Genomic DNA, 27,051 nt, shown 5'->3' with positions numbered 1-27,051 from the left:
TGTCTTTGAAAGACAGGGTCCTGAAAAAAGGACATTTCTTTTTTTGCTGAGTTTGTGTTTGAATGTACTATAATTTCCACTTGATATTGAACAGACTGTGAAGGTACAATACTGGTCAGAAGTTTTAGAACATCTACTCGTTAAAGGGTTTTTCTTTATTTTTACTATTTTCTACATTGTAGAATAATAGTGAAGACATCAAAACTATGAAATAACACATGGAATCATGTAGTAAGCAAAAAAGTGTTAAACAAATCAAAATATAGTTTATTTGAGATTCTTCAAATTGCCACCCTTTGCCTTCATGACAGCTTTGCACACTCTTGGCATTCTCTTAACCAGCTTCATGAGGTAGTCACCTGAATGCATTTCAATTAACAGGTGTGCCTTGTTCAAAGTTAATGTGTGGAATTTCTTTCCTTCTTAATGCGTTTGAGCCAATCAGTTGTGTTGTAACAAGGTAGGGGTGGTATATAGAACATAGTCCATATTATGGCAATAACAGCTCAAATAAACAGAGAGAAAGGACAGTCCATTACTTTAAGACATGAAGGTCAGTCAATCATGAAAATGTCAAGAACTTTCAAAGTTTCAAGTGCAGTCGCAAAAACCATCAAGCTCTATGATGAAACTGGCTCTCATGAGGACCGCCACAGGAATGGAAGACCCAAAGTTACCTCTGCTGTAGAGGATAAGTTCATTAGATTTACCAGCCTCAGAAATTGATTCTCAAAAACAAATCAAAATATATTTTATATAACACTTTTTTGGTTACTAGATGATTCCATATGTGTTATTTCATAATTTAGATGTCTTTACTATTATTCTACAATGTAGAAAATAGTAAAAAACAAAGTAAAACCCTTGAATGAGTAGGTGTTCTAAAACTTCCGGTAGTGTATGTTGTTGACTGTCGAGGTATATTTGTAGATCAGCCCCTGTACCGCTGAGCCCCTTGTGGAATAATAACCCTTCCCCTTCATCATGGGCTCATAGAGAGGAAGGCACATCTTGTTGTGGGTGGAATCATCATTTCATAGAGGGCTTGTGTAGATCAACCACTACCACCCTACACCCCTCCACGCTTTTCTGCATTCATCCATTTACGCAGCCAACCTCACTAATGGTTGTTTTGGCAACGCGTTGCCTACCTACCTCTCTGCAAACAGAAGAGAAATTACAAAGAGCCGATTCAAGTGTGTGTGTGTGTGTGTGTAAGTGGTGTGCGTGTGTATGCATGTGTGAACAAGCCTGCTGCATTTATCTGTTTATCTTGTCTCTGTCTGCCTGCCTGCTCCTCTGACTGTCTGCTCCTTTGTCAGTCTGATTGCCTGTGCTTGCGTAAGCAGGGGCAACTTGCATAATCAGATTAGGGGTGAGGAAGCCACACTAGCAGAGATAATGTCCTGGCTTCCCACGGCTGCAGCCTGTCTCCCTCCCTGCCTGTTAGCCTGGCTGTTGCAGAGATAATCAGGTGACCAGCGTTACATAAGGCCTGTGTGAATGAACAATGAGGAATGTCTCAGGCTTCAAAACATTCCGGCCTTCTTTCTAGCTCACTCTCTCGGCCCAAACTGGGTCATTTTGGGTCTCTGAAGTAGGGCAGTAGGCAGGGAGAGGAGAGGAGAGGGGGGGAGAGAAACTGGAGCTTCTCTTCTAACAGTTGTTTTGTACTGAAACACGGAGTGGAAATTTAGAGGGGTAAATACTGAAGTATTAATGCTAACGAGGGTATACATGTTCTCTAAAGTACTTTAACATAACATGCTGTAGCAGTTCATGAATGCAAACCAGTTTGGTAGGCTAGATATTTGCTTTCTGACCCGGATACTTCTGCATATGCTCACTCGCTGTAACCTCCACAAATAACCATTTGATGTCTCTATGCGGTTGTCATCAGTGGTGTCTGGACTGTCCTGTCTCCCTGTAGAGTGAGAAACCTGAGGTCACACTACAAAACCTGTTTCTTAGAAACCTCCAGGTTGACCTTTTTTAGACTGATTAGCTGGACAACAGTTTCAACTTTTGAAGAAATAGGGTTAGCATTACTAATGATTTCAGCACGATGAAACATTGATTTCTCAAACATATTTCAACTCAAGAACCTTTTTGAGTCTTAACATTCATTTGCTGGAGTATTGACATTTAGTTATTTGTCTAAGTGACACACACTTGCATAATGTTTGTGTTCTATTCGCTCAGATTCAGACCACTTTTCTAGCCTCTGCCTTTTTCACAGATGAGAAACAGAGGATGGATAGATAGAGCTCAGTCTATTCTGTCCCTTTTGAACAAGGGATCTACTCTGAGGTCTTTTATCTGTGTTGATGTGTCTCTTGCCCAGACACCTGTTCAGGGTAGAAGCCTGGGAAAGTGTTCACTCACTCACTCCAGTAACACAGTTAACCATTACCTCCTGACCTACATATCATACAGAAATAAACCTGACCATGTACTCCCTCACTTACACCTTTCTCCCTCACTCTGTGACGGCAGGCCATTAATGACTGAGGAATTGACTTTGGTCCCGGGCTGTGAGGTTGACCGTGCGGAAGGATTTTAACAGTGAGGAGGCATACAAGGAAGATGTGATTTTTCTTGCCAATGTGAGGATAAAGAGCCGGCGAACTGTACAATTATTTACACAATGAAATAAACAGGACGATGAACAGAAAGGTAAACTGACGTGAATAACAGAGCTTAACAAAAGAAAACCCAGGCTTCAATCATGCCTGTGAACCCGGCAGCTGCCGACCTGTTACCTGTCGGTCTCGCAAACAAAGCAATGCAATGCTTCTTGTAGCAACACCCATTACCCAGAATGTATCATAAACCCTACCAATTACCTAATTGACAATAAAATTCAATGAAGGTATGAAAAATGGCATACAAACACATTCAGTTAATATATTCACATGATAAATATCCACATTCAATCAATCACAGTCAATAAATGTGCTCATAATCAACGGGTTTTAATCAATTTCTGGACATACATAATCAAGCAAGACTTTAGATCATGGATCACTGTATGTCATAATCTTCACTCCGGCCAACTTCATTTATTTTCTTTTAACAATCAACATCAGTCACTTTGTTGCAGGAAATGTTAGATTGTTCCTGCATGCCACACTTCTTCCTGTAACAGCTACTGCTGGAAGAGAGGGAGATAATGGTTGTGTGAGTGGTAATTGGGTTGTGGCACACACACAAGTGGTGACTTGTAACATTTCAGCAGTGGTCGGGCACCTGCCATAAAAACATCAAGTTATGCCTTCCCGTGTCAGGGCAGAGAGGATAGGAAGAAGAGTAGGAGATGAAGGAACAGGGAAGAGGAAGAGACGAGTTCTGACAGGAGGATAGGAGGAAGATTTGAAACAAGAGGCTAGTTCAGGGTAAGAGAGGGGGAAAAAAGAGAATTCAGTGGAAAGAGGAGAGTAGGAGAGCTGCAATTCCAGTTAGTCTGTGTGTGGTGCTGCCCGATGTGTGTGAGGGAGAAAGAGAGAGAAGGAGTGCGGATATAAATAGCTGTTATATAACATCCCTTTGTTGATGCCAAGTGGCGGAACGGAAGGAGTGAAGGGAAAGCGCTGTGACCTTGTTTTTCAGAGCCACCCGCCCCCGCCTCTCCTCGCCCTGCCTCGCTCCCAACTCTTATTCTGCTAAATGACTTAAATGTAAAATGTAATGTTATTCTGCTCAGGGTTCATCTCCATGGTTACAGACAGGCTCTCTGTTTACCCAACACTCCAGGGGACTCCTGAAACTCCCCATCTCTTGCTTCTCTCCATTCTCTACTCCTGCACCACCATGTCTTACTTAACATACTCAACATCAATCTGTCGAGTGTCGTCTCTGTTCCAGCACTCGTTTTCTAAATCCTGACTAAACACAGATGGCTTTTTTAACCCCTTACACTCGTGGAAATTAGCCTATATGGATAGGGCCCAATTGAAGTGTTTCTAACAGAAGAAATATGAAAAGAATATGTATGACCATGGTAGCAATTGAAAGAGAACACTTTGGAGATTTAAGGGGAAATTATCAGACCAAAGGTGAGGATACAACAGTTCACCTGTCACAAGACTGATTCCAAACATTACACTTTTGATTTTATTTGCATTTGATATTTTCTGTACTTTCACAGCATTTATCAATAACAAAATCTGAAAATCAGGGGTTGGAACCTAAATTATTTTGTAATTTTTTTTGTTCTGAACAGCACCATTATTATTTTTTTTGTTCCGTTCACTGTTCCGTCCTGCAAAATAAAGTTCTGAACAAGTTCAGGGAAAGAAGTAATGCCTTATATCGTTCTTTTCTGATAGAACAGCTTTCTATGGAGCGGGCAAGCTATAGTTGTTTTAGCCTAGGCAGCCAATAGTTTATGGGCGCTATCGGCTGCCTAGGCTATAGTTGTTCACTTGTGCGATGGACAGACAAGTGTATGGCACGAGAGGCGACTGAAATTTGGCAGGTGGAGAGAAAGTGAGAGAGGGTGGAGGAACGCTGGGCATCTTATGACCTGAATTTGTCCCAGAGAATTATACCTATGGAGGAACTTTCAACTCCCGAGAGATGGACCAGAGCTAGCTAGCTAACAAGCTTGTGTGTGCAGAGCGGCACCAGAATTAAAAACACATCTCACCTTTTTGTAGTTAATAAATCCAATGTGAAACGTGATAATTATAGTATCCGTAACTAGCATTGAAGAGGTTTATACATTTTTCTCTAGTAGTCTCTCCCTAATTTCTGAATCACGCTTGTAACGTCAGTAGACTACAGTAGCCTAAGCTTCGGAGGGGGAGGGGCGCACACACTGGCAAAGATATTCAACTGGCAGGCAGGCACTGGAATAAGTTTGAGTGACAGAGTGAGGGCTTTGGCAAGAACATAAAATAACGTTATTAACTGGTTCCCATGCTTTGAAAATAACAGTTCTGTTCCGGAACTGTATAGATCTCTTTCGTTCCTTTTTCTGATTCTGTTCCTACAAAAAGGATGTTTTTTCCCCGGTTTTATGTTCCCTGAACCGGTTCCAACCCCTGCTGAAAATACTCTGCATACATTCAGTAACATAATAACAATATTCATTGACATCTTGGAGTAGGTGCAAGTTAAAAAAAAAAACTATTTCAAGGGTTTGAGTGTGAGGTCTAACTGGTTTCTCCACCTCTCCAAACTGTGCACAGTTCCCAAGTAATTTATGACTCAAGGAAAGAGCTTTTTTTTTCTTAGTTCTCCTAGATCTGCCATTGAGGAACTGAGGCAAGCACCATTTTTTTAATTTAGAACACCATCACCCAATTTTTGTTGTTTATGCAATCCAAAATCACACAATTATTGTTGTTTATGCCACCCAAAATCACACAATTAGTGTTGTTTATGCAGTCCAAAATTACACAATTAGTGTTGTTTATGCAAATCCACCATCACACAATTATGCAATCCAAAAACGTTCCATTATAAATCGCAATCTGGGTCAGATGGGCATCATTTGAAATCTTATTCTATTGCCAACATGGCTCGCTAAGTTATGAAATACTTTCTTAGTGTTAGGCTTTCAAAAGGCACTTCAGACAAATATTGTAATTTTTGATTTGCATAGAATGGAGTCATGAGTGCTTTCAAGTGCGTGTTCCACTGCTAAGTTTCTTCACAATATGATTAATATATTCTCATTCTGTTCAGCACAACCCAGGGTGTAACGCATGTCATCCTTATAACTGGATCAAACATAGAGATCATAAATGTTGATACTGTAAATTACATGAGTTTTCAAATATGGAAATGTGAAATGCTCATTTGGACTCATGGGTATCTGGTTTGCTTGTATGACATCAGAGTGGTATTTATTATAATCCTCAACGTCTAATCTTTCCAAACACATCGACTCCTCTCGATTTACAGCATTTCCTTCACTCTGACAACAACAAATGTGAAAGCACCCCAATTAGTGGGAGGGATGGGGGCATCTTGTCATGCACGGTGCTCAAGTCAAAACCCATACAGCGCTGTGAACCAGAGAACCTGTATACGGGATGACGAGGGCTGTGAGTCGAAAGGGTTAATACATCTGGCAACGCCATTTACTTGGAGGGGCTTTTGACACATTTCTGTGGCTAATAAAGAGACTATATCTCTATTATTCTACTGAAGTCTTCTTATAAAAGGGGGACATTTTTGATCATGCTGAAATGCAGAAGAAAGAACATATTACTTGTACCAGTGTGTTGTTGCAACGTCCATGACAAGGCAGTGTGTACACTGTGATGCATGCCAAGCATCCTCCTGTTTGTGAGGAAGACCCCTGTCCTCTAGGATTTAGACGAGATCAGCACAGTTCTTAGAAAGGGTCTAAGCCTCTTTCAGACAGACGAAGAGGGGGAAAGAGACAGATGGAGAGAGAGACCGAGCGAGACAGGGAAAGAGAGAGGGAGAGATAGAGGGTGAGTATGAATAACAGAGATGCTGTCGGCCGTAGACTGTGCCTGGTGTCTGATGCCATAACCTAACGCTCATTCAATTACAGTAGACATGATACTTCTCATCCTCACCACTGTCATACATCATCAGTGTCATAAATCCATCACAACCAAACTGAAGCCTCAACATTACCTCACAAAACTCCACCAAACCCAACATACCCACAACATAGTAACCCTGACCCAACCCAGATCCCAGACTCCACCAACCCTGTCATCTCTGGCAACACTGCCAACTGAGTCCCATTTGCACATAGATATTCAACCACAGCCACCAGTTCAGAGAGTGGAGAGTAATGTGCCCTAGTAGTGAGAGGAAGCATGTCAACACAAAGGTGGGGAGGGAGAAGAGAATGAATTTGGTTGTTACATAAGAGCAGTGTAGTTCGAGAGGCATTTGTAGGCATTTGAAAAGTTGTTTAGCAGTGGTCCAATATTTTACCAGCGCGAGTACTACTGTACAGTCAATGTGTTGAGCGTTTTCCTCAAATTTACTTTGTTAAAATCCCAAGCTACAATAAATGCGGCCTCTGGATATGTGGTTTCCAGTTTGCATAAAGTTCAGTGTAGTTCTTTGAGGGTCACCGTGGTATCGGCTTGAGGGGGTACCAGAGCGCCAAATCTAGGTCCAAAAGGCTTCTTAACAGCTTCTACCCCCAAGCCATAAGACTCCTGAACAGCTAATCAAATGGCTTCCCAGACTATTTGCATTGTCTGTCCCCCCACCCCCTCTTTTACGCTGCTGCTACTCTCTGTTTATTATCTATGCATAGTCACTTTAATTCTAACTACATGTACATATTACCTCAATTACCTCGACTAGCCTGTGCCCCTGCACATTGACTCTGTACCGGTACCCCCTGTATATAGCCTTGCTACTGTTGTTTTGCTGCTGCTCTTGAATTATTTGTTCTTTTGTTTTTATTTTTTTTTAAATGTAATCTATTTTTACTTCACTTATTTTTCTTAAAACTGCATTGTTGGTTAAGGGCTTGTAAGTAAGCATTTCACTGTAAGGTCTACACCTGTTGTATTAGGCGCATGTGACAAGTACAATTTGATTTGAATATACACGGCTTGACTATAACCGAAGAGAATTCTCTTGGGAGGTAATATGGTCGGCATTTGATTGTGAAGTATTCTAGGTTGGGTGAACAAAAGGATTTGAGTTTCTGTATGTTATCACAATCACACCATGAGTAGTTAATCATGAAACATACACCCCTGCCTTTCTTCTTCCCAGAGAGTTCTTCATTCCTGTCTGCGCGATGTACTGAGAACCCAGATGGCTGTATGGACGGGGACAGTATATCCCGAGAGAGCCATGAAACCGTGGATAGATGGCAGTATTCGTGCAAAACTGAAAGCGCGAACCACCGCATTAAACCATGGCAATGTGACTGGGAATATGACCGAATTCAAACAGTGTAGTTATTCCCTCCGTAAGGCAATGAAACAGGCAAAACGTCAGTACAGAGACAGTGGAGTTGCAATTCAACGGCTCAGACACGAGACGTATGTGGCAGGGTCTACAGACAAGCACAGACTACAATAGGAAAAACAGCTACGTCGTGGACACCGACGTCTTGCTTCCAGACAAGCTAAACACCTTCTTCGCCCGCTATGAGGATAACACAGTGCCACCGACGCGGCCCGCTACCAAGGACTGTGGGCTCTACTTCTCCGTGGCCCACGTGAGTAAGACATTTAAGTGTGTTAACCCTCGCAAGGCTCCCGGCCCAGACGGCATCCCTAGCCCCATCCTCATAGCATGCGCAGACCAGCTGGCTGGAGTGTTTACGGACATATTCAATCTCTTCCTATCCCAATCTGCTGTCCCCAATTGCTTCAAGATGTCCACCATTGTTCCTGTACCCAAGAAAGCGAAGTTAACTGAACTAAATGACTATCGCCCCGTAGCGCTCACTTCTGTCATTAGGAAGTGCTTTGAGAGTCTGGTTAAGGATCATATCACCTCTACCTTATCTGACACCATAGACCCACTTCAATTTGCTTACTGCCCCAATAGATCCACAGACGATGCAATCGCCATCACACTGCCCTATCCCGTCTGGACAAGATGAATACCAATGTAAGAATGCTGTTAATTGACTATAGCTCAGCATTCAACACCATAGTACCCTCCAAGCTCATCATTAAACTCGGGGCCCTGGGTCCTGGACTTCCTGACGGGCTGCCCCCAGGTGGTGAAGGTAGGAAACAACACCTCCACTTCGCTGATCCTCAACACAAGGGCCCCACAAGGGTGCGGGCTCAGCCCCCTCCTGTACTCCCTGTTCACCCATGACTCCTCCAACTCAATCATCAGGTTTGCAGATGACACAACAGTAGTAGGCCTGATTACCAACAATGACGAAACAGCCTATGGGAAGGAGGTGAGGGCCCTGGGAGAGTGGTGCCAGGAAAATAACCTCTCACTCAACATCAACAAAACAAAGGAGCTGATTGTGGACTTCAGGAAACAGCAGAAGGAGCACGCCCCTATCCACATCGACGGCAGGGAAGTGGAGAAGGTGGAAAGTTCTTCGACGTACACATCACTGACGATCTGAAATGGTCCATCCACATAGACAGTGTGGTGAGGAAGGCTCAACAGCACCTCTTCAACCTCAGGAGGCTGAAGATATTTGGCTTGGCCCCTAAAACCATCACAAACTTTTACAGATGCACAATCGAGAGCATCCTGTAGGTACTGTATCACCGCCTGGGACGGCAACTGTACCACCCGCAGGGCTCTCCAGAGGGTGGTGCGGTCTGCCTAATGCATCACAGAGGGAAAACTACCTGCCCTCCAGGACACCTACAGCACCCGATGTAACAGGAAGGCCAAAAAGATCATCAAGGACATCAACCACCCGAGCCACGTCCTGTTCACCCTGCTATCATCCAGAAGGCGAGATCAGTACAGGTGCATCAAAGCTGGGTCCGAGAGACTGAAAAACAGCTTCTATCTCAAGGCCATCAGACTGTTAAATAGCCATCAGTAGCCGGCTTCCACCAGGCTATGCAACCCCGCACCTTAGAGGCTACTGCCTTATATACATAGACTTTGAATCACTGGCCACTTTAATAATGGGACACTAGTCACTTTAATAATGTTGTAATTAATAATGTTCTTAATTCCATTATTTTACTTTAGATTTGTGTGTATTGTTAGATACTACTGCACTGTTGGAGCTAGGAACACAACCATTTCGCTACACCCGCAATGAACCTCCGGTCAGAGCCCCGCGGTGTAGCCTCTCCCACCCCCTTCCTCCTTCACCCAGGCCCCAAGGTCCCACCCCCTTCCTCCTTCACCCAGGCCCCAAGGTCCCACCCCCTTCCTCCTTCACCCCAGGCCCCAAGGTCCCACCCCCTTCCTCCTTCACCCAGGCCCCAAGGTCCCACCCACGCCCGTGCTGTCTAATAACAGAGGACAAGCGTGATGTGAGCAAAGAGGGAGATGGGGAGAAAGAGAGATGAGAAGATACGTCTTTACTGAGAGAAGGAGATATGGAGGGCGAGAGAAAGACAGACATGAACACTTCAGCCCCCCAATCTCTCCCATCCATCCCTCCCACCCTCCCTGTGGTGTGGGTTTCCAGGTTGTGAGGTTCAGTTAATCACTACCTCTCTGCACTATCCACTCTGTCATCAAGTTATCTATTGCACTGGGTCTTGCTGGATAGCACGAATACTAACCCATACCACCACCACATTTGCGAGTGGTCTAGTGCACAGTGGTGGGGGTTGGGGTGAGGCTGGGGGCTTTGGAGTCTGTTGCCCAGGGTCATAAGTTCACAACGATAACATTGTTTATTTGGAATAGAGGGTGGTAGAAGGAGAAGTCACTCATCACAAGATGGGCAGGTCTCTAATCATGACACAACATAATACTGCTTTGTTCAAACTGCATAATATTTTGATACTAAGGAAAGATGCTGGTGAGAATCTAGTGAGTTATCACTTTCACAATAAGTGAAACTATACAGTGCCTTCAGAAAGTATTTGCATCCCTTGACTTTTTCCACATTTTGTTACAAATTATGATTAAAATGGATTATATATATTTATTTTTTTAAATGGGGGGGGTCTACAGAAAATACTCTAATCTCAAAGTGGAAGAAAAATAATACTTTTTTAAAGATTAATTTCAAATGTAACACTAATCTTGATTAGATAAGTATTCAACGCCCTGAATCAATACATGTTACAATCACCCTTGGCAGCGATTAGATACAGATTAGATAGTCTTTTTGGGTACGATCTTAGTACAATATTTTTTCCATTATCCTTTTTAAATTCTTCAAGCTCTGACCAGTTGGTTGTTGATCATTGCTAGACAGCCATTTTCAAGTCTTGACATTAGATTTTAAGCTGATTTAAGTCAAAACTGTAACTAGGCCACTCAATATTTTTATTCTATACAGACTTCCTTCTTTTCATTCTGTCATTTAGGTTGGTATTGTGGAGTAACTACAATGTTGTTGATTCGTCCTCACTTTTCTCCAATCACAGCCATGCAACTCTGTAACTGTTTTAAAGTCACCATTGGCCTCATAGTGAAATCCCTGAGCGGTTTCCTTCCACTCCAGCAACTGAGTTAGGAAAGACGCCTGTATCTTTGTAGTGACTGGGTGTATTGATACACCATCCAAAGCGTAATTAATAACTTCACTATGCTCAAAGTGATATTCCGTGTCTATTTTCTTTTTTAAAATGTTTTACCCTTTGCGAGGCATTGGAAAAACTCCCTGGTCTGTGGTTGAATCTGGGCTTGAAATTCACTAATCGACTGAGGGACCTTACAATTATCTGTATGTGTGGGGTACAGAGTAAAAAATCATGTTGCCCACTATTATTGCACACAAAGTGAGTCCATTAAAATTATTATGTGACTTGTTAAGCACATTTTTACTCCTGAACGTATTTAGGCTTGCCATAAGGGGTTGAATACTTATTGACATTTCAGCCTTAAATGTTTTAATTTGTAAAAATTTCAAGAAACAAAATTCCACTTTGACATGTTTGCGTATTGTGTGGCACACAGTCTCAATTTAATCAGTTTTAAATTCAGCCTGTAGCACAACAAAATGTGGAAAAAGTCAAAGGGTGTGAGTACTTTCTGAAAGTGCTATAGATATACCATGTTTTGCTAGCAAGTCAGCAATGTACTATTTAATGTTGGCTTGGAAACTCTGAAAATGCTATCTTTTCAACCACATTGGTTCATTGTGAGCTACAAATAATATGTGAAAACACTGCCAATGTGATATTCCTATTGCATCTTCATTATCATCTACATTATGACATAATGTATTTGACTAACATATTTTGGCACAGATTTGAAAATGATTACTGCAGACTACATAGTACTCCACAATTGTGTTGTTAGCAGACCCAGGGCTGATTACCAATGAGGATTGGCATGTTTCATTCATTTCACATTTCTAACATTGTACTGATAAAGTAGTGAATGTCGCCCTGCCAACGAGCCTTCTATACCACATCTCTTTTTTCAAATAACATCGTAAAATGGAGTTTGTCCATTTTGTTTATACTTTATTCAAACTGATTAAAACTATTTGTTTTTCAATCCCGCTTCTCCACACACACACACACACACACACACACACACACTGTAAGGATCCACCCCTTTTTATCAATTTTTGCCAAAAATGACATACCCAAATCTAACTGCCTGTAGCTCAGGACCTGAAGCAATGATATGCATATTCTTTATACTATTTGAAAAGAAACACTTTGAAGTTTGTGGAAATGTGAAATTAATGTATGAGAATATAACACATTAGATCTGGTAAAAGATAATACAAAGAAAATAAACTTTTTTAAATGCAAGAGAAAGGCCATAATGTATTATTCCAGCCCAGGCGCAATTTAGATTTTGGCCACTAGATGGCAGCAGTGTATGTGCTAAGTTTTAGACTGATCCAATGAACCGTTGCATTTCTGTTAAAAATGTTGTATTAAGACTTCCCAAATGTGCCTAATTGGTTTATTAATAACTTTTCTAGTTCATAACTGTGCACTCTCCTCAAACAATAGCATGGTATTCTTTCACTGTAATAGCTACTGTAAATTGGACAGTGCGGTTCGATTTACAAGAATTTAAGCTTTCTGCCAATATCAGATATGTCTATGTTCTGGTAAATTTTCTTGTTACTTACAACCTCATGCTAATCGCATTAGCACACATTAGCTCAACCGTCCCAAGGGTGAGACAATGATCTGTAGAGATCCTTAAGAGGTTTAAACTAGCCCTTAAGCACACACACACTACCCCAGTTTAACAAAGTTTACACCTAACCTGGAAATAAGTCTAGTTATGCAACAAGCTTTCAGAACTGGCCTAGATACCAGCTGATAACATTTTCTCCCCCTCACTCTCTCCCTCCATCTCTCCCTACCTCTTTTACTCCTTTTCCATTTCTCAGATTTTTTCTGGTAACACTTTACTATTGACACTGTGTCATAACACGTTATGACAATGTCATAACAGCTGACATAACTTGTCATAACCTGTCATAATATGGTTAACACTGTCATGACCCATATATTTACACCTGTTGTGAAACATATATTGCGTTATTTTATGTCTGGTTATGACACCTACATAAGTGTCAAAACCCACATTTATTCAAACTATTTTATTCCCTGCCTAGAAGTTTGTTTCAAAGTTTGTTTCTTAAATCCTTTGTTGTTGTTGTAGTAATGAATTCTTTAATGTTTTTTTTTCATCATTTGAAATAACACTTTATGACACTGTCAAGAAGCATTATGACCATCGTAATCACATAAGCTAGATAGGCCTATCACGTACATGCCCTCAGATCAGTCATCTGTCAAAAAGAGGGTGTCTTGTCCTGCTCCTGAAATCTGCTCCTGCATTCATCCCAGTAATCAGCAACAGAGCATTGGGTTAGGTGCATGTCTGACATCAATGTGTGTGCAATTACAATGATAATTGAACATGGTCCAATTTTTTATATATTTTTTTATATCATAAACACACTGTTAACATGTAGGCTATGGTGTCATGGAATGTGGTAGGTTTTTGGGGTTTGACACTCTTATGTAGGTGTCAGGTGTCATAACCAGCAATAAAGTAACGCAATATTTGTCACAACAGGTCTAAATGTGGCATGACTGTGTTAGGACCATATTATAACGGGTTATGACATGTATGACTGTCATAACATGTTATGACGCTGGGTGTCAAGTAAAGCGTCACCTTTTTTCTTATTTTCTTCCTTGCACCCTTTTTCCTCTCCCTGTGTTTGTCTCCCTCCCTCCTTCCCTTCCCCTCTCCCTCCACCCTCTCCCCCCTCTCCCTATCTATGTAAGTAGGGCAGGCTTCACCCACTCGTGTCATTTTTCACCCTAAGCAGTGTGACCTGGCCTGTTCTGGCATTGGTTTGGAGTCTCTCCTCTCCCTCCCAGTAGACTGACCAGATAACAGGCTGAGGCTGACTATGGCCGTGGTCTAATGATTTTCTGCATGCATGGGGCACACAGCAATAAAGAGAGAGAGAAATAAAGAATTCCGGTCTTGAATCCCTTGTGTTGCCATAGACTGTTTGCACAGTAGAATAGGGTAAACAACAATGCGTTTTCGACCACAGTCTTCTCATGACTTTAAATGGCGTGTGGAAAAACAAAGCAGGTGACTACGTAGGTGCCTTTAGGGCCATTACCATCTCAATGGTAGTATTCAGTGTTAAAGTACCTGTGTTAATGTACATGACTTGAACTTCCCTTGTCTGAAGAATGTGCTGCAGAGAGTATATTTTAATGATATGTACTTAGTGCTACTGTAAACACAGCAGAGCAGGCCTGTCTTATTTTGATCAATTAGATCAATTACCTGAAACTCTGTGTTTTGACCAATGGTCATTTAGCAGTTGCTTTTATCTAAAGCTGTCTTACAGTTATCACATTTACTTCTACTATTTGGGAATCAAACCCACAACTGTGGTGTTGTGAACACTTTGGTCCACATAACCAACTGAGCCTTCAACAATGTCTGTTGTAATTCATTTGGTAAAGTAGGCTACACACAACAATACACAAGCATGTGGCGTGAAATAACGTTCCCAATCTTTAATTGTAAATAACGTTACTTCCCTATACCTTTTTGTTTTACTTTTGTGCTAGCGTTCCTTCATCTGCCGTCTGACGGAGGACAAGAAGTCAGAGAAGTTTTTCCGTGTGTTCTATGACCGGATGAAGCTTGCCCAGCTGGAGATTAAAGCCACGGTGACGGTCAACACCAGCGACCTCGGCAACAGGAAGAGAGACGACGACGCCCCCGACAAGGACGTGCCCGTCCGCAAGAAAGGTCAGAGGTCAACCAAAATCAAAATGGCCGTCTCATATCAGCTGTTAATGGGTTTTGTTTTGGAGTAGGATGAAGTTACACATAGATAAATGTCTAAGGTAAATTTATCTCTGAACACATTAGCAATAAAAAAATAACTGCCATGAAGAGGTATTTATTTTTACCCCAGTACCTAGTTTTGTGATGATTTATAGACTTTGTGGGGTGGTTCTGTTGACCTCCCCTCGCCTCCCTGTGTCTCTGCAGCCAAAGACTCACCGGTACTGGTGACAGATGAGGCGAGAGAGCAGCTGCTGGAGGCCTCGTCGGCCACTAAGAAAGCCTTCAACTCATACCGCCGTGAGGCCGACCCCGATGACCACTTCTCTACGGCTGATGGCACACCCAGCACCGGGGACAAGGGCCAGGACGATGGAGAGATGAGCTTTATCATCGTCATCATGCAGCCTATCCTGCGCTTCCTCCAGCTGCTCTGTGAGAATCACAACCGAGACCTGCAGGTCAGTCAGCCAGCCCAACACCAGGGGAAGCCAGCCCTCAGACACTGCCTCTTTAGTCTTATTTATACCTTACCGGTTCCTACTTTACTTAGCTTTTTTTATGGATAGTTTTGCGTTAATCATTACTTTGTTTGCTTAGAATTTCCTACTACGTAGGCTGGTAAGTCAATAGCTGGATGTATCCTCCATTGAGCAGGTAATTGGCCCTGTTGAAAATCACTACAGCTCAGTCTTCAGGTTATCTCCTGCTCCCACCAATCTCTTGTGTGTGGTCTGTGTAGAGGTCGACCAATTTAATTAGGGACAATTTGAAGTTTTCGTAAAAATCGGTAATCGGCATTTTTGGAAGCCGATTACATTGCCCTCCACGAGGAGACTGCGTGGCAGGCTGACCACCTGTTACGTGAGTGCAGCAAGAAGCCAAGGTAAGTTGCTAGCTAGCATGAAACTTATCTTATAAAAAACAATCAATCTTAACATAATCACTAGTTAACTACACATGGTTGACGATATTACTAGTTTAACTAGCTTGTCCTGCATTGCATATAATCGATGCGGTGCCTGTTAATTTCTCATCGAATCACAGCCTACTTCGCCAAACGGGTGTTGATTTAACAAGCGCATTTGTGAAAAAAGCACAGTCGTTGCACCAATGTATCTTACCAAAAACATAAATCCCTTTCTTAAAATCAATACACAAGTATATTTTTTTAAACCTGCATATTTAGTTAAAATAAATTAATGTTAGCAGGCAATATTAACTAGGGAAATTGTGTCACTGCTCTTGCGTTCTGTGCAAGCAGAGTCAGGGGATATGCAGCAGTTTGGGCCGCCTGGCTCGTTGCAAACTGTGCGAAGACCATTTCTTCCTAACAAAGACCGTAATTAATTTGCCAGAATTTTACATAATTATGACATAACATTGAAGGTTGTGCAATGTAACAGGAATATTTAGACTTATGGATGCCACCCGTCGATAAAATATGGAACGGTTCCGTATTTCACTGAAAGAATAAACGTTTTGTTTTCGAGATGATAGTTTGAGGATTTGACCATATTAATGACCTAAGGCTCGTATTTCTGGTGTTTATTATATTATAATTAAGTCTATGATTTGATATTTGATAGAGCAGTCTGATAGAGCAGTGGTAGGCAGCAGCAGGAAGCATTCATTCAAACAGCACTTTCCTGCGTTTGCCAGCAGCTCTTCGCAATGCTTGAAGCACAGTACTGTTTATGACTTCAAACCTATCAACTCCCAAGATTAGGCTGGTAATACTATAGTGCCTATAAGAACATTCAATAGTCAAAGGTAAATGAAATACAAATGATATAGAGAGAAATAGTCCTATAATTCCTATAATAACTACAACCTAAAACTTCTTAACTGGGAATATTGAAGACTCATGTTAAAAGGAACCACCAGCTTTCATATGTTCTCATTTTCTGAGCAAGAAATTTAAACGTTAGCTTTTTTACATGGCACATATTGCACTTTTACTTTCTTCTCCAACACTGTGTTTTTGCATTATTTAAACCGAATTGAACATGTTTCATTATTTATTTGAGACTAAATTGATTTTATTTATGTATTATATTAAGTTAAAATAGAAGTTTTCATGTTACCTGAAACCCTCTTCAGTTCAGAGTCACACACTTTCAATGCATATTTCCCTTTCGGCTCCTGAGGGGCACAGCGGTCTAAGGCACTGCATCTCAGTGCAAGAGGCATCACTGCAGTCCCTGGTTCGAATCCAGGCTGCATCACATTCGGCCTTGATTTAGAGTCCCATAGGGCGGCGTACAATTGGCCCAGCGTCGTCCGTGTTTGGCCGGGGTAGGCCGTCATTGTAAATTAGAATTTGTTCTTAACTGACTTGCCTAGTTATATAAAGGTTAAATAAATAAAATTAAAAATTCAATACACAATGTCAAGTGGGATTGTTTTCCTGTAAAGTAAATCATGGTGTGTATAAAATATATTGACTTGCATTCTGTTGTTTTCTGCCCTTTCCATTCCCTCACACTTGCCTCGTTCCTCTCCAGAACTTCCTTCGGTGTCAGAACAACAAGAACAACTATAATCTGGTGTGTGAGACGCTGCAGTTCCTGGACTGTATCTGTGGCAGCACCACGGGGGGCCTGGGGCTACTAGGACTCTACATCAATGAGAAGAACGTGGCTCTCATCAACCAGACAGTAGAGAGCCTGACAGAGTACTGCCAGGGACCCTGCCACGAGAACCAGGTACAGGGATGGGTCTTGGCCTTTAGAACTACTACTAGCTAACTGCCCTTGTCATTTGAACTAATTAGCTATGGGCCTTTGTCATGTTCTCATTAGAACTACAAGCGGATAGTGTGGGTCCATCCCATAAGACAGGGATCATCAACTAGATTCAGGCGCGGGCCGATCTTTTTCTTGAGCGAATGGTCCGGGGGCAGGAACATAATTACAAATCATTTGTAGACTGCAAATTTACATTTAAGTCATTTAGCAGACGCTCTTGTCCAGAGCGACTTACAAATTGGTGCATTCACCTTATGATATCCAGTGGAACAACCACTTTACAATAGTGCATCTAAATCTTTTAAGGGGGGGGGGTTAGAAGGATTACTTTATCCTATCCTAGGTATTCCTTAAAGAGGTGGGGTTTCAGGTGTCTCCGGAAGGTGGTGATTGACTCCGCTGTCCTGGCGTCGTGAGGGAGCTTGTTCCACCATTGGGGTGCCAAATTGACCGCAAGAAGCCCAAAAATATATAATATTTGACTAAACATCATCATTTCAAACCTTGCTTACATTTGTATATGATCACTTGTCTATTATGCTTAGAAATACTTGGGAACAGATATCCCAAATTAAAATCACTTTGGAGCTGATTTCCTGGTGTTTTTACAGTTTTTTTTATGTTCAACAATAAAAAAACATTTATTTGTATTATTTTTTTGCTCAGAAAACTTGGGGGTCAAATAAAACCACCTTTGGCCCGCGGGCCGCCAGTTGGAGAACCCTGCCATAAGAACTAGCTACAAGCACATGTGCATACAATAGGAACCAGTTATGGACTCCTGTCCTCGGTCCATTTCCATCCATACTACTTCTACTGTCAATGGGTGGATTGAGAGGGTCCTGACACACGTAGTTCTTGATCTAGTGTTGTCCTCCTCAGTGCCTTTATAAAATTGACCCAAGTTCTTGTTTCCTTGCAGAACTGCATAGCCACCCATGAGTCCAATGGCATTGACATCATCATTGCCCTGATCCTGAATGACATCAACCCACTGGGGAAGAAGAGGATGGACCTGGTGCTGGAACTCAAGGTGAGGCCTCCTTCTCATTGGGTCTGCATCTGAAATGGCATCTTATTCTCTATGTAGAGCTGTACTTTTGACCAGATTAGTGTACAATATAGGGAATAGGGTGCCATTTTGGAAGCAGCCTGGGTCTCCTCACTAGGCCTACTGTACTAGTAGTAAAGCAACTTTACCCCGTACTCTAATAACTACCAAACCCTGAGTGGAACTTCAAAAACAGTGTGCTGCTGCTTTTGAAACCTGGACAACTCATTAATCTCTCCTAAGCTAGCACCTTAGGTGCCAAAGCAAATATCTGCAGAGTGCATTTCCCCCCTAAGCCCTGTGGGTTCTGTCTGTTTTATTTGGAAGGAGGAACAGAAACATCTCAGAAAGGATTTGATCTTTAACTTTAGACGTATCTCATTGCAAGGGCATAATGGTTTAATATCATGGAAACGTATTTCTCTCTCTCTCTCAGAACAATGCCTCCAAGCTGTTGTTGGCTATCATGGAGAGTCGCCATGACAGTGAGAACGCTGAGAGAATCCTGTACAACATGAGGCCGAAGGAGCTGGTGAGCCTCGTGTCCCTACAAAACTCTACGTGTTCATACTAGTCCCCATTCGTCCCCACAAATCCACTTTTATTCCCAGACGTCCCCATTCATCTGAAAAAGTAATCATTCACCCCCCCCCCGAACAAAAATAAACGCAATATGTAAAGTGTTGGTTTCATGAGCTGCAATATAAAATCCTGTACATAGGGTCTGCCGAGTGGCGCAGGGGCCTAAGGCACTGCATCGCAGTGCTTGAGGCGTCACTACAGACCCTGGTGCACAATTGACCCAGCGTCATCCGGGTTAGGGGGTTTTGGCCGGGGGGGGCTTTACTTTACTACATCACGCTCTAGTGACTCCTTGTGGCGGGCCGGACACATGCAAACTGAATTTGGTTGTCAGCTGAACTGCGTTTCCTGCAGCTGACTTCCGGGGACGCATAAGTTGACCTTTGCCTCCTGAGCCCATTGGGGAGTTGCAGCAATGAGACAAGATCGAAATTGGGGAGAAAAGGGGGGTAAAATAATAATAAAAAATCCCATATATTTTCCATACACAATTTGTTTACATCCCTCCTAGTGAGCATTTCTTCTTTGCCAAGATTATCCATCCACCTGACATGTGTGGCATATCAAGATTAAACAGCATGGTCATTACACAGGTTCACTTTGTAGTGGGGACAATTAAAGGTCACTTTACAATGTGCAGTTTTGTCACACAACACAATGCCACAGATGTCTCAAGTTTTGAGGGAGTGTGCAAATGGAATGCTAACTGCAGGAATATCCACCAGAGCTGTTGCCAGATAATTTAATGTTACCATAAGCCACCTCTGTCGTTTTAGAGAATTTGACGGTACGTCCAACCGTCATCACAACCGCAGACCATGTAACCCCACCAGCCCAGGACATCTGGCTTCTTCACCTCCGGATCGTCTGAGACCAGCCACCCGGACAGCTGATTAAACTGTGGGTTTACACAACCGAGGAAGTTCTGCACAAACTGTCAGAAACCGTCTCATCTGTGTGCTCGTCGTCCTCACAAGGGTCTTGACCTGACTGCAGTTTGGCGTCATAACCCACTTCAGTGGGCAATTGCTCACCTTCGATGACCACTGGGACGTTGGAGATGTGTGCTCTTCACGGTTGAATCCCGGTTTCAACTGTACCAGGCAGATGGTAGACCGCGTGTATGGTGTCATGTGGGCAAGCGGTTTGCTGATGTCAACATTGTGTACAGAGTGCCCAATAAGGGCGGTGGGGTTATGGTATTGGCAGGCAAAAGCTACGGACAACGAACACAATTACATTTTATCGATGGCAATGCACAGAGATACCGTGTCTGGATCCCAAGGCCCATTGTTTTGCCATTCATCCGTTTCAGCGTGATAATGCACGGCCCCATGTTGGAAGGATCTGTACACAATTCCTGGAAGCTGAAAATGTCCCAGTTCTTCCATGGCCTGCATACTCACCAGACATGTCACCCATTGAGCATGTTTGGGATGCTCTGGATTGACTTGTATGACAATATCACCAATATCCAGAAACTTCGAACAGCCATTGAAGTGGATTGGGACAAAAAGCACAGGCCACAATCAAAAGCCTGATCAACTCTATGCAAAAGGAGATGTCATGCTGCATGAGGCAAATGGAGGTCACACCAGATACTGACTGGATTTCTGATCCAAGCCCCTATGCTTTTTTTAAGGTATCTGTGTCCAACAGATGCATATCTGTATTCCCAGTCATGTGAAATCCATGGATTAGGGCCTAATAAATATATTTAAATTCACCGATTTCCTTATATGAACTGTAACACAGTAAAATCTTACAAGTTGCATTGATATTTTTGTTCAGTGTAGTGCTATCCTCCTGAGAAAGTCAGTGTTTCTGGTCAGGTATAAAGCAGGTAGTGGTTCTGTGGGTGGTGTGATCCTCAGGTGGAGGTGATCAAGAAGGCCTACCTGCAGGGAGAGGTGGAGTTTGAGGATCCCGAAGAGGAGGACGATAGTGGGGAGGAAGAGGAGCATGATGCTGCATCCCCCAGGAACGTAGGCCACAACATCTACATCCTGGCCCACCAGGTAGTGTTCAGGGCCTAGTTGACCCCAATGACACATTTCGATACACATGTTTTTGTTGGATAACCAACCATTGGATACAACCATTTGAGGTATACAAGTACTCTCAGCAGAGTCAGATGCAGTCTCCTGTCTTACCTGCCATACTCCTCACAAGTTTTTTTTTCACCCCTTATTTGACCTTTGAACCCTGTAGTTGGCGCGCCACAACAAGGAGCTGCAGGTGATGCTGAAGCCAGGCGGGACCAACGGAGAGGGAGACGAGGCTCTGGAGTTCTACGCCAAACACACTGCTCAGATAGAGGTCAGTGACATCACACACATACACTCACTCAGTTTACTAACTGGATGTCTTTAACTGTCATTGACACAAATGTGTCCTTTTGCAGTAGAGCAGTGTTCCCCAATCCTGGTCCTGGGGACCAAAAGGGGTGCACATTAGGCTTGGGCAATATACTGTATACCGGGGTATTTCAAAATACCAATAGTATGATTTTCCTTAACGTTTCCGATTTTCAATACCAGCCTCACGGGAGTGCGTGTAACACCACGCACCCCCAGTTAAGTATAACTATACGAAATCTAAGATGTGTCATAAATTATTTCCTGTTTAGGGCTCAAGCTATGCATTTGGTTGGCTAACTTGCTAGCTGAGAGGCTAGATGTCAAGATCAAGCTTTTTGGTTACAGCAGAGACATTCAATCCCCTCTTGGATCAAGATCCCTGTTGCCTAAATTGTTTTGTGCATCAGAAATGTGTGTTTGTGTATGTACAGTATGTATGTATATACCGTTTGAAGTCGGAAGTTTACGTACACCTCAGCCAAATACATTTAAACTCAGTTTTTCACAATTCCTGACATTTAATCCTAGTAAAAATCCCTGTCTTAGGTCAGTTAGGATCGCCACTATTTTAAGAATGTGAAATGTCAGAATAATAGTGGAGAGAATGATTTATTTCAGCTTTTATTTCTTTCATCACATTCCCAGTGGGTTAGAAGTTTACATACACTCAATTAGTATTTGGTAGCATTGCCTTTAAATTGTTTAACTTGGGTCAAACGTTTCGGGTAGCCTTCTACAAGCTTCCCACAGTAAGTTTGGTGAATTTTGGCCCATTCCTCCTGACAGAGCTGGTGTAACTGAGTCAGGTTTGTAGGCCTCCTTGCTCACACACGTTTTTTTCAGTTCTGCCCAGAAATGTTCTATGGGATTGAGGTCAGGGCTTTGTAATGGCCACTCCAATACCTTGACTTTGTTGTCCTTAAGCCATTTTGCCACAACTTTGGAAGTATGCTTTGGGTCATTGTCCATTTGGAAGACCCATTTGCGACCAAGCTTTAACTTCCTGACTGATGTCTTGAGATATTGCTTCAATATATCCACATAATTTTCCATCCTCATGATGCCATCTATTTTGTGAAGTGCACCAGTACCTCCTGCAGCAAAGCACACCCACAACATGATGCTGCCACCCCCGTGCTTCATGGTTGGGATGGTGTTCTTCGGCTTGCAAGCCTCCCCCTTTTTCCTCCAAACATAACGATGGTCATTATGGTCAAACAGTTCTATTTTTGTTCATCAGACCAGAGAACATTTCTCCAAAAAGTATGGTCTTTGTCCCCATGTGCAGTTGCAAACCATAGTCTGGTGGTTTTGGAGCAGTGGATTCTTCCTTGCTGAGCGGACTTTCAGGTTATGTTGATATAGGACTTGTTTTACTGTGGAAATAAATACTTTTGTACCCGTTTCCTCCAGCATCTTCACAAGGTCCTTTGCTGTTGTTCTGGGATTGATTTGCACTTTTTGCACCAAATTACGTTCATTTCTAGGAGGCAGAACGCGTCTCCTTCCTGAGCGGTATGACGGCTGCGTGGTCCCATGGTGTTTATACTTGCGTACTATTGTTTGTACAGATGAACGTGGTACATTCAGGCGTTTGTAAATTGCTGTAAAGGATGAACCAGACTTGTGGAGGTCTACAATTTTGTTCCTGGTGTCTTTTGCGGATTTCTTTTGATTTTCCCATGATATCAAGCAAAGAGGCACTGAGTTTGATGGTAGGCCTTGAAATACATCCACAGGTACATCTCCAATTGACTCATGATATCAATTAGCCTATCAGAAGCTTCTAAAGCCATGCCATCATTTTCTGGAGTTTTCCCAAGCTGTTTAAGGGCACAGTCAACTTAGTGTATGTGAACTTCTGACCCACTGGAATTGTGATACAGTGAATTATAAGTGAAATAATCTGTCTGTAAACAATTGTTGGAAAAATGACTTGTGTCATGCACAAAGTAGATGTCCTAACCGACTTACCAAAACTGTTGTTTGTTAATTTAACAAGAAATTTGTGGAGTGGTTGAAAAACAAGTTTTAATGACTCCAACCTAAGTGTATGTAAACTTCCGACTTCAACTGTAGATAGATCGATGTGTGTTGTTATATGTATGTGTTATTATAAAAACCTAAATGTGTACCCCTTTGGATCCCCAGGACCAGGATTGGGAAACACTGCCGTAGAGAGATTTCAGTTTTTCTAAATCTGAGGCCTAATGGAATGCTCCAAGCCTGGGGCTAAATTACACTGTCCAGGCACACTCGTGCTCCCCAACCTGGGGCCTAAGCTGCTGGTACACACTATTCCTATGGTGTTGAAATTGACTGAGTGTGTTCCTGTGTGTGTGTTCCTCTCAGATCGTGCGTCATGACCGCACCATGGAGGAGATAGTGTTCCCTGTGCCCAACATCTGTGAGTTCCTGACCTGTGAGTCCAAACTGAGGGTGTATTACACCACAGAGAGGGACGAGCAGGGCAGCAAGATCAACGACTTCTTCCTCAGCGCTGAGAACCTCTTCAATGAGATGAACTGGCAGAAGAAACTACGAGGTAGCTACAGTAGCTCTTCAAAATGGCCTCTCAGGAGGGTTTTACTAATTGATATTCATCTACTTCCTCTAAAATGTTACTGCATTAACTTGATGCAGTCTTAATAAAAAATATAAAAGTTGTGTGTTATGCCAAAACTTCCTAGTGATCTAATGACGTGACCCAGAGGAGCTGAGGAAGGGTTTTAATGTTGCTGTCGCAGGGCTAGTGTTAATAGAGCCAGTATCATCCTAACTCTGTGTGTTTTGGCAGAGGTTAGTGTTTCACTATTACACCTCTTCTTTCCATTGTCAGTCTGTCAGTGGGCTGTAGGGGCTTTCCACTACATCTGAGCCGTGAAACAGTATGAATCACAACTGAGAGCACAGCACACACAGACACACACATTTACAGTCGCACACACTACACACGCACGCGCACACACCCATTGTGCATCCACAGAGACACATGCCCACACACTTCTCTGTCACTGTCAGACAGAAAGAGAAAAAGTCCCTTGTCTATTTTCTATTTTCCAATAAAACCAATCTAAAAAGCCACACAGAATAGCGTCTATAAACAGTGCCAGCATGCCAGATTGGCTGTCAGCTGTGGGGAGGGGAGAAGACAGCCAGCTTCAGTAGAGGAAAGGTTACAGTGAGATGTCTAAAGGTCGCGTTCCTCATGGGTGTCTAGTCCTAAACCAACATGAACAGCAGAGACATTCAACTCCCGCTGCCTTTGTGGTTCTTTCCTCCCAGCTTAAACTTCTAATAAAAATACATAAAGACATTGCACACTTACAGTATGAGGCACTGATACTCTGTATCACACAGCTTCACACACCACTGCCCTCCAGCTATGAGTACTGCAGGATATACTGAGCCTGCTGTGAAGTATCATACCAAATAAGGAAATGTCCAATAGATTTGCTGTTATTGGTAAAATGTGTAATGTCAAGTTTATTTCCCATTCTCTTTTAAAAATGTTGTTCTCTTTCTCTCGCTCTCTCTCCCCCCTCTCCCTACCCCTTCCCTCCCTCTCTCCTCTAGCCCAGCCTGTGTTGTATTGGTGTTCCAGGAACATGTCATTCTGGAGTAACATCTCCTTCAACCTTGCCGTCCTCATGAACCTGCTGGTGGCCTTCTTCTACCCCCTGGAGGGGTTGCGTGAAGGTCAGTCACATGTCAGCAACCGTCAAGCTTTCACCTTTAACCCCTCCCAAAGCCTTGACCCCTCCCAAATCCTTGACCCCTTGATTGTCAAGCCACAGTCAAAGCTAACCCTGGACATCAGGGTATTTCATTGACTTTCAAAGTTAGAACGTGGGTTCAAGCTGTAGCTATGTCCTTTTCAATCTGATTGTGGTATTCATTCATTCTGTCAATGCAGGTGGTATTGGTTTAAGAAAACCGTTGTCTACATGTACCTGGTCACTAGGGACATCATATCAATACTCTTCCCTGTATACAAAGGAGTTTTAAGAGATTTCTGTTTTCTTTGCTGTTTCCATTCTGGATTCTTTCATGTGTGTTGATGCCATGGTCTGTTTATGTGGGCGCTCCGGCCCCTGCTCTGTTCCCTTCAGAGCCATCAAGCATGTTTGTATATCCCTTTGAAGTGCTGGTGTAGAACATCGGGTCAGAGGATGGTTGCGTGAGTCGCACACACAACACTGAGGGCTGAAAACAGGAAGAACAGAGGACGGCTCAAGTCTTTGTGATATGATCCGGCCCAGTTGCACTGTATCACATATAGACTTCTACATGTATCTCAGTGCAACTGGATGGCTGCAATATTTTTCTCTCTTTTGTGCGTTTTATAGGTGTTCCTCTACTTTTGCATTATGGAACATTATGAGTACACAATAACTGTGGAGCATTTTGTTAAAATAATTGACAATGGACTGATGTGTTTATATTACACTGTGTTCTACACAGTTCTGGTTATAGAGGCTTATTTAGATAACACATTATTTCCTTAATTATGCATCACAAATGGTACTCACACTCAAGTTAAATGTATTGTACAATTTTGTATGGGGGGAAATTGTATCTGTGTAAACACAGGACAATAATAGTATTAGCAATGAGTATTTCAATGTGAGGGATTGACACTATACATATACAATATTGCCATATGCTAACTTCATTACCTGTGTGTGTGTGTGTGTGTGTGTGTGTGTGTGTGTGTTTCCCGCCCTTCGGTACAGTAGAGCTGTGTGAAGGGGGTGAGATGATCACGTGAGGCCCCACATACCTTTGGCCTGGTTCAGCAATTCTGTTTATTGCTTTATTACTAAGGGCCTCCATCTCCTACCACCCCCCCGCTCTGGAATGAGGGATAGAAATGAGATAAGAGTGCTCAAACTAGATCAGTGTGTGCCGCTGCCTGCCTGTTGACGAGTAGGAGCTTATGTCACTCAGGACCCCACACACCTAGCCTGACACGACACATACAGTACACTCGCCTGCAGACACTATACATTAAGCTCTTCTCACACATACACTACTTTCACACCATGCCTGTATTTCTCCCTCCGCCCCCCAACACGCCTCCAGCAGTGCATGCAGACCCCAGACAGTCAGTCCATTCCTCATGAATCTTTCAGCAGAGTATTTTTAAAGATGGCAGTAGTTATGTAAGTGTCACCTGTCATGTGACCTCTACAGGGACCAGACATGAGGGGGGATTACTGTCCTCTCTCTGTCTCTGTCTCTCTCTGCTCTCTCTCGCTTTCTCTGTCTCTTTGTTTCTTCCCTAGTTCTACCCCCCCCGCCTCCTATTTCTTCCTGCCCCCCCCCCCAGCACATGCCTGCCTGCAGTAAGTCCCTGGTTTAGTGACTGGGGACGGTTACAGAAGCAAGTTGTGTAATTTATTGCATTATTCTTATGTGG

General features: G+C 42.8%; 1 protein-coding gene and 1 long non-coding RNA gene across 4 annotated transcripts in view; one reads left to right on the top strand and one right to left on the bottom strand.

Moving 5' to 3' along the window:
• LOC106583165 (inositol 1,4,5-trisphosphate receptor type 1) overlaps positions 1-27,051 on the top strand; it is a 190,689-nt gene that overhangs the window by 135,735 nt on the left and 27,903 nt on the right. For all 3 annotated transcript variants that reach the window (XM_045705741.1, XM_045705740.1, XM_045705739.1), the window contains 9 exons: positions 14,664-14,847; positions 15,094-15,347; positions 17,394-17,594; positions 18,559-18,669; positions 19,124-19,219; positions 21,144-21,287; positions 21,481-21,588; positions 23,982-24,174; positions 25,206-25,328. In XM_045705741.1, coding sequence (XP_045561697.1) covers positions 14,664-14,847; positions 15,094-15,347; positions 17,394-17,594; positions 18,559-18,669; positions 19,124-19,219; positions 21,144-21,287; positions 21,481-21,588; positions 23,982-24,174; positions 25,206-25,328 — 1,414 coding nt within the window. The remainder of the gene's footprint in view (positions 1-14,663; positions 14,848-15,093; positions 15,348-17,393; positions 17,595-18,558; positions 18,670-19,123; positions 19,220-21,143; positions 21,288-21,480; positions 21,589-23,981; positions 24,175-25,205; positions 25,329-27,051) is intronic.
• On the bottom strand, positions 2,955-15,358 carry LOC123729709 (uncharacterized). The gene is made up of 2 exons (XR_006761408.1): positions 15,106-15,358; positions 2,955-3,151 (listed from the first exon to the last, which is right to left on the bottom strand). It is a non-coding gene; the product is annotated as an uncharacterized lncRNA (long non-coding RNA).

The sequence above is a fragment of the Salmo salar genome, chromosome ssa22, assembly GCF_905237065.1.
Source record: "Salmo salar chromosome ssa22, Ssal_v3.1, whole genome shotgun sequence".
Classification (NCBI taxonomy): domain Eukaryota; kingdom Metazoa; phylum Chordata; class Actinopteri; order Salmoniformes; family Salmonidae; genus Salmo; species Salmo salar.
This window is presented reverse-complemented; position numbering and strand designations above follow the sequence as displayed.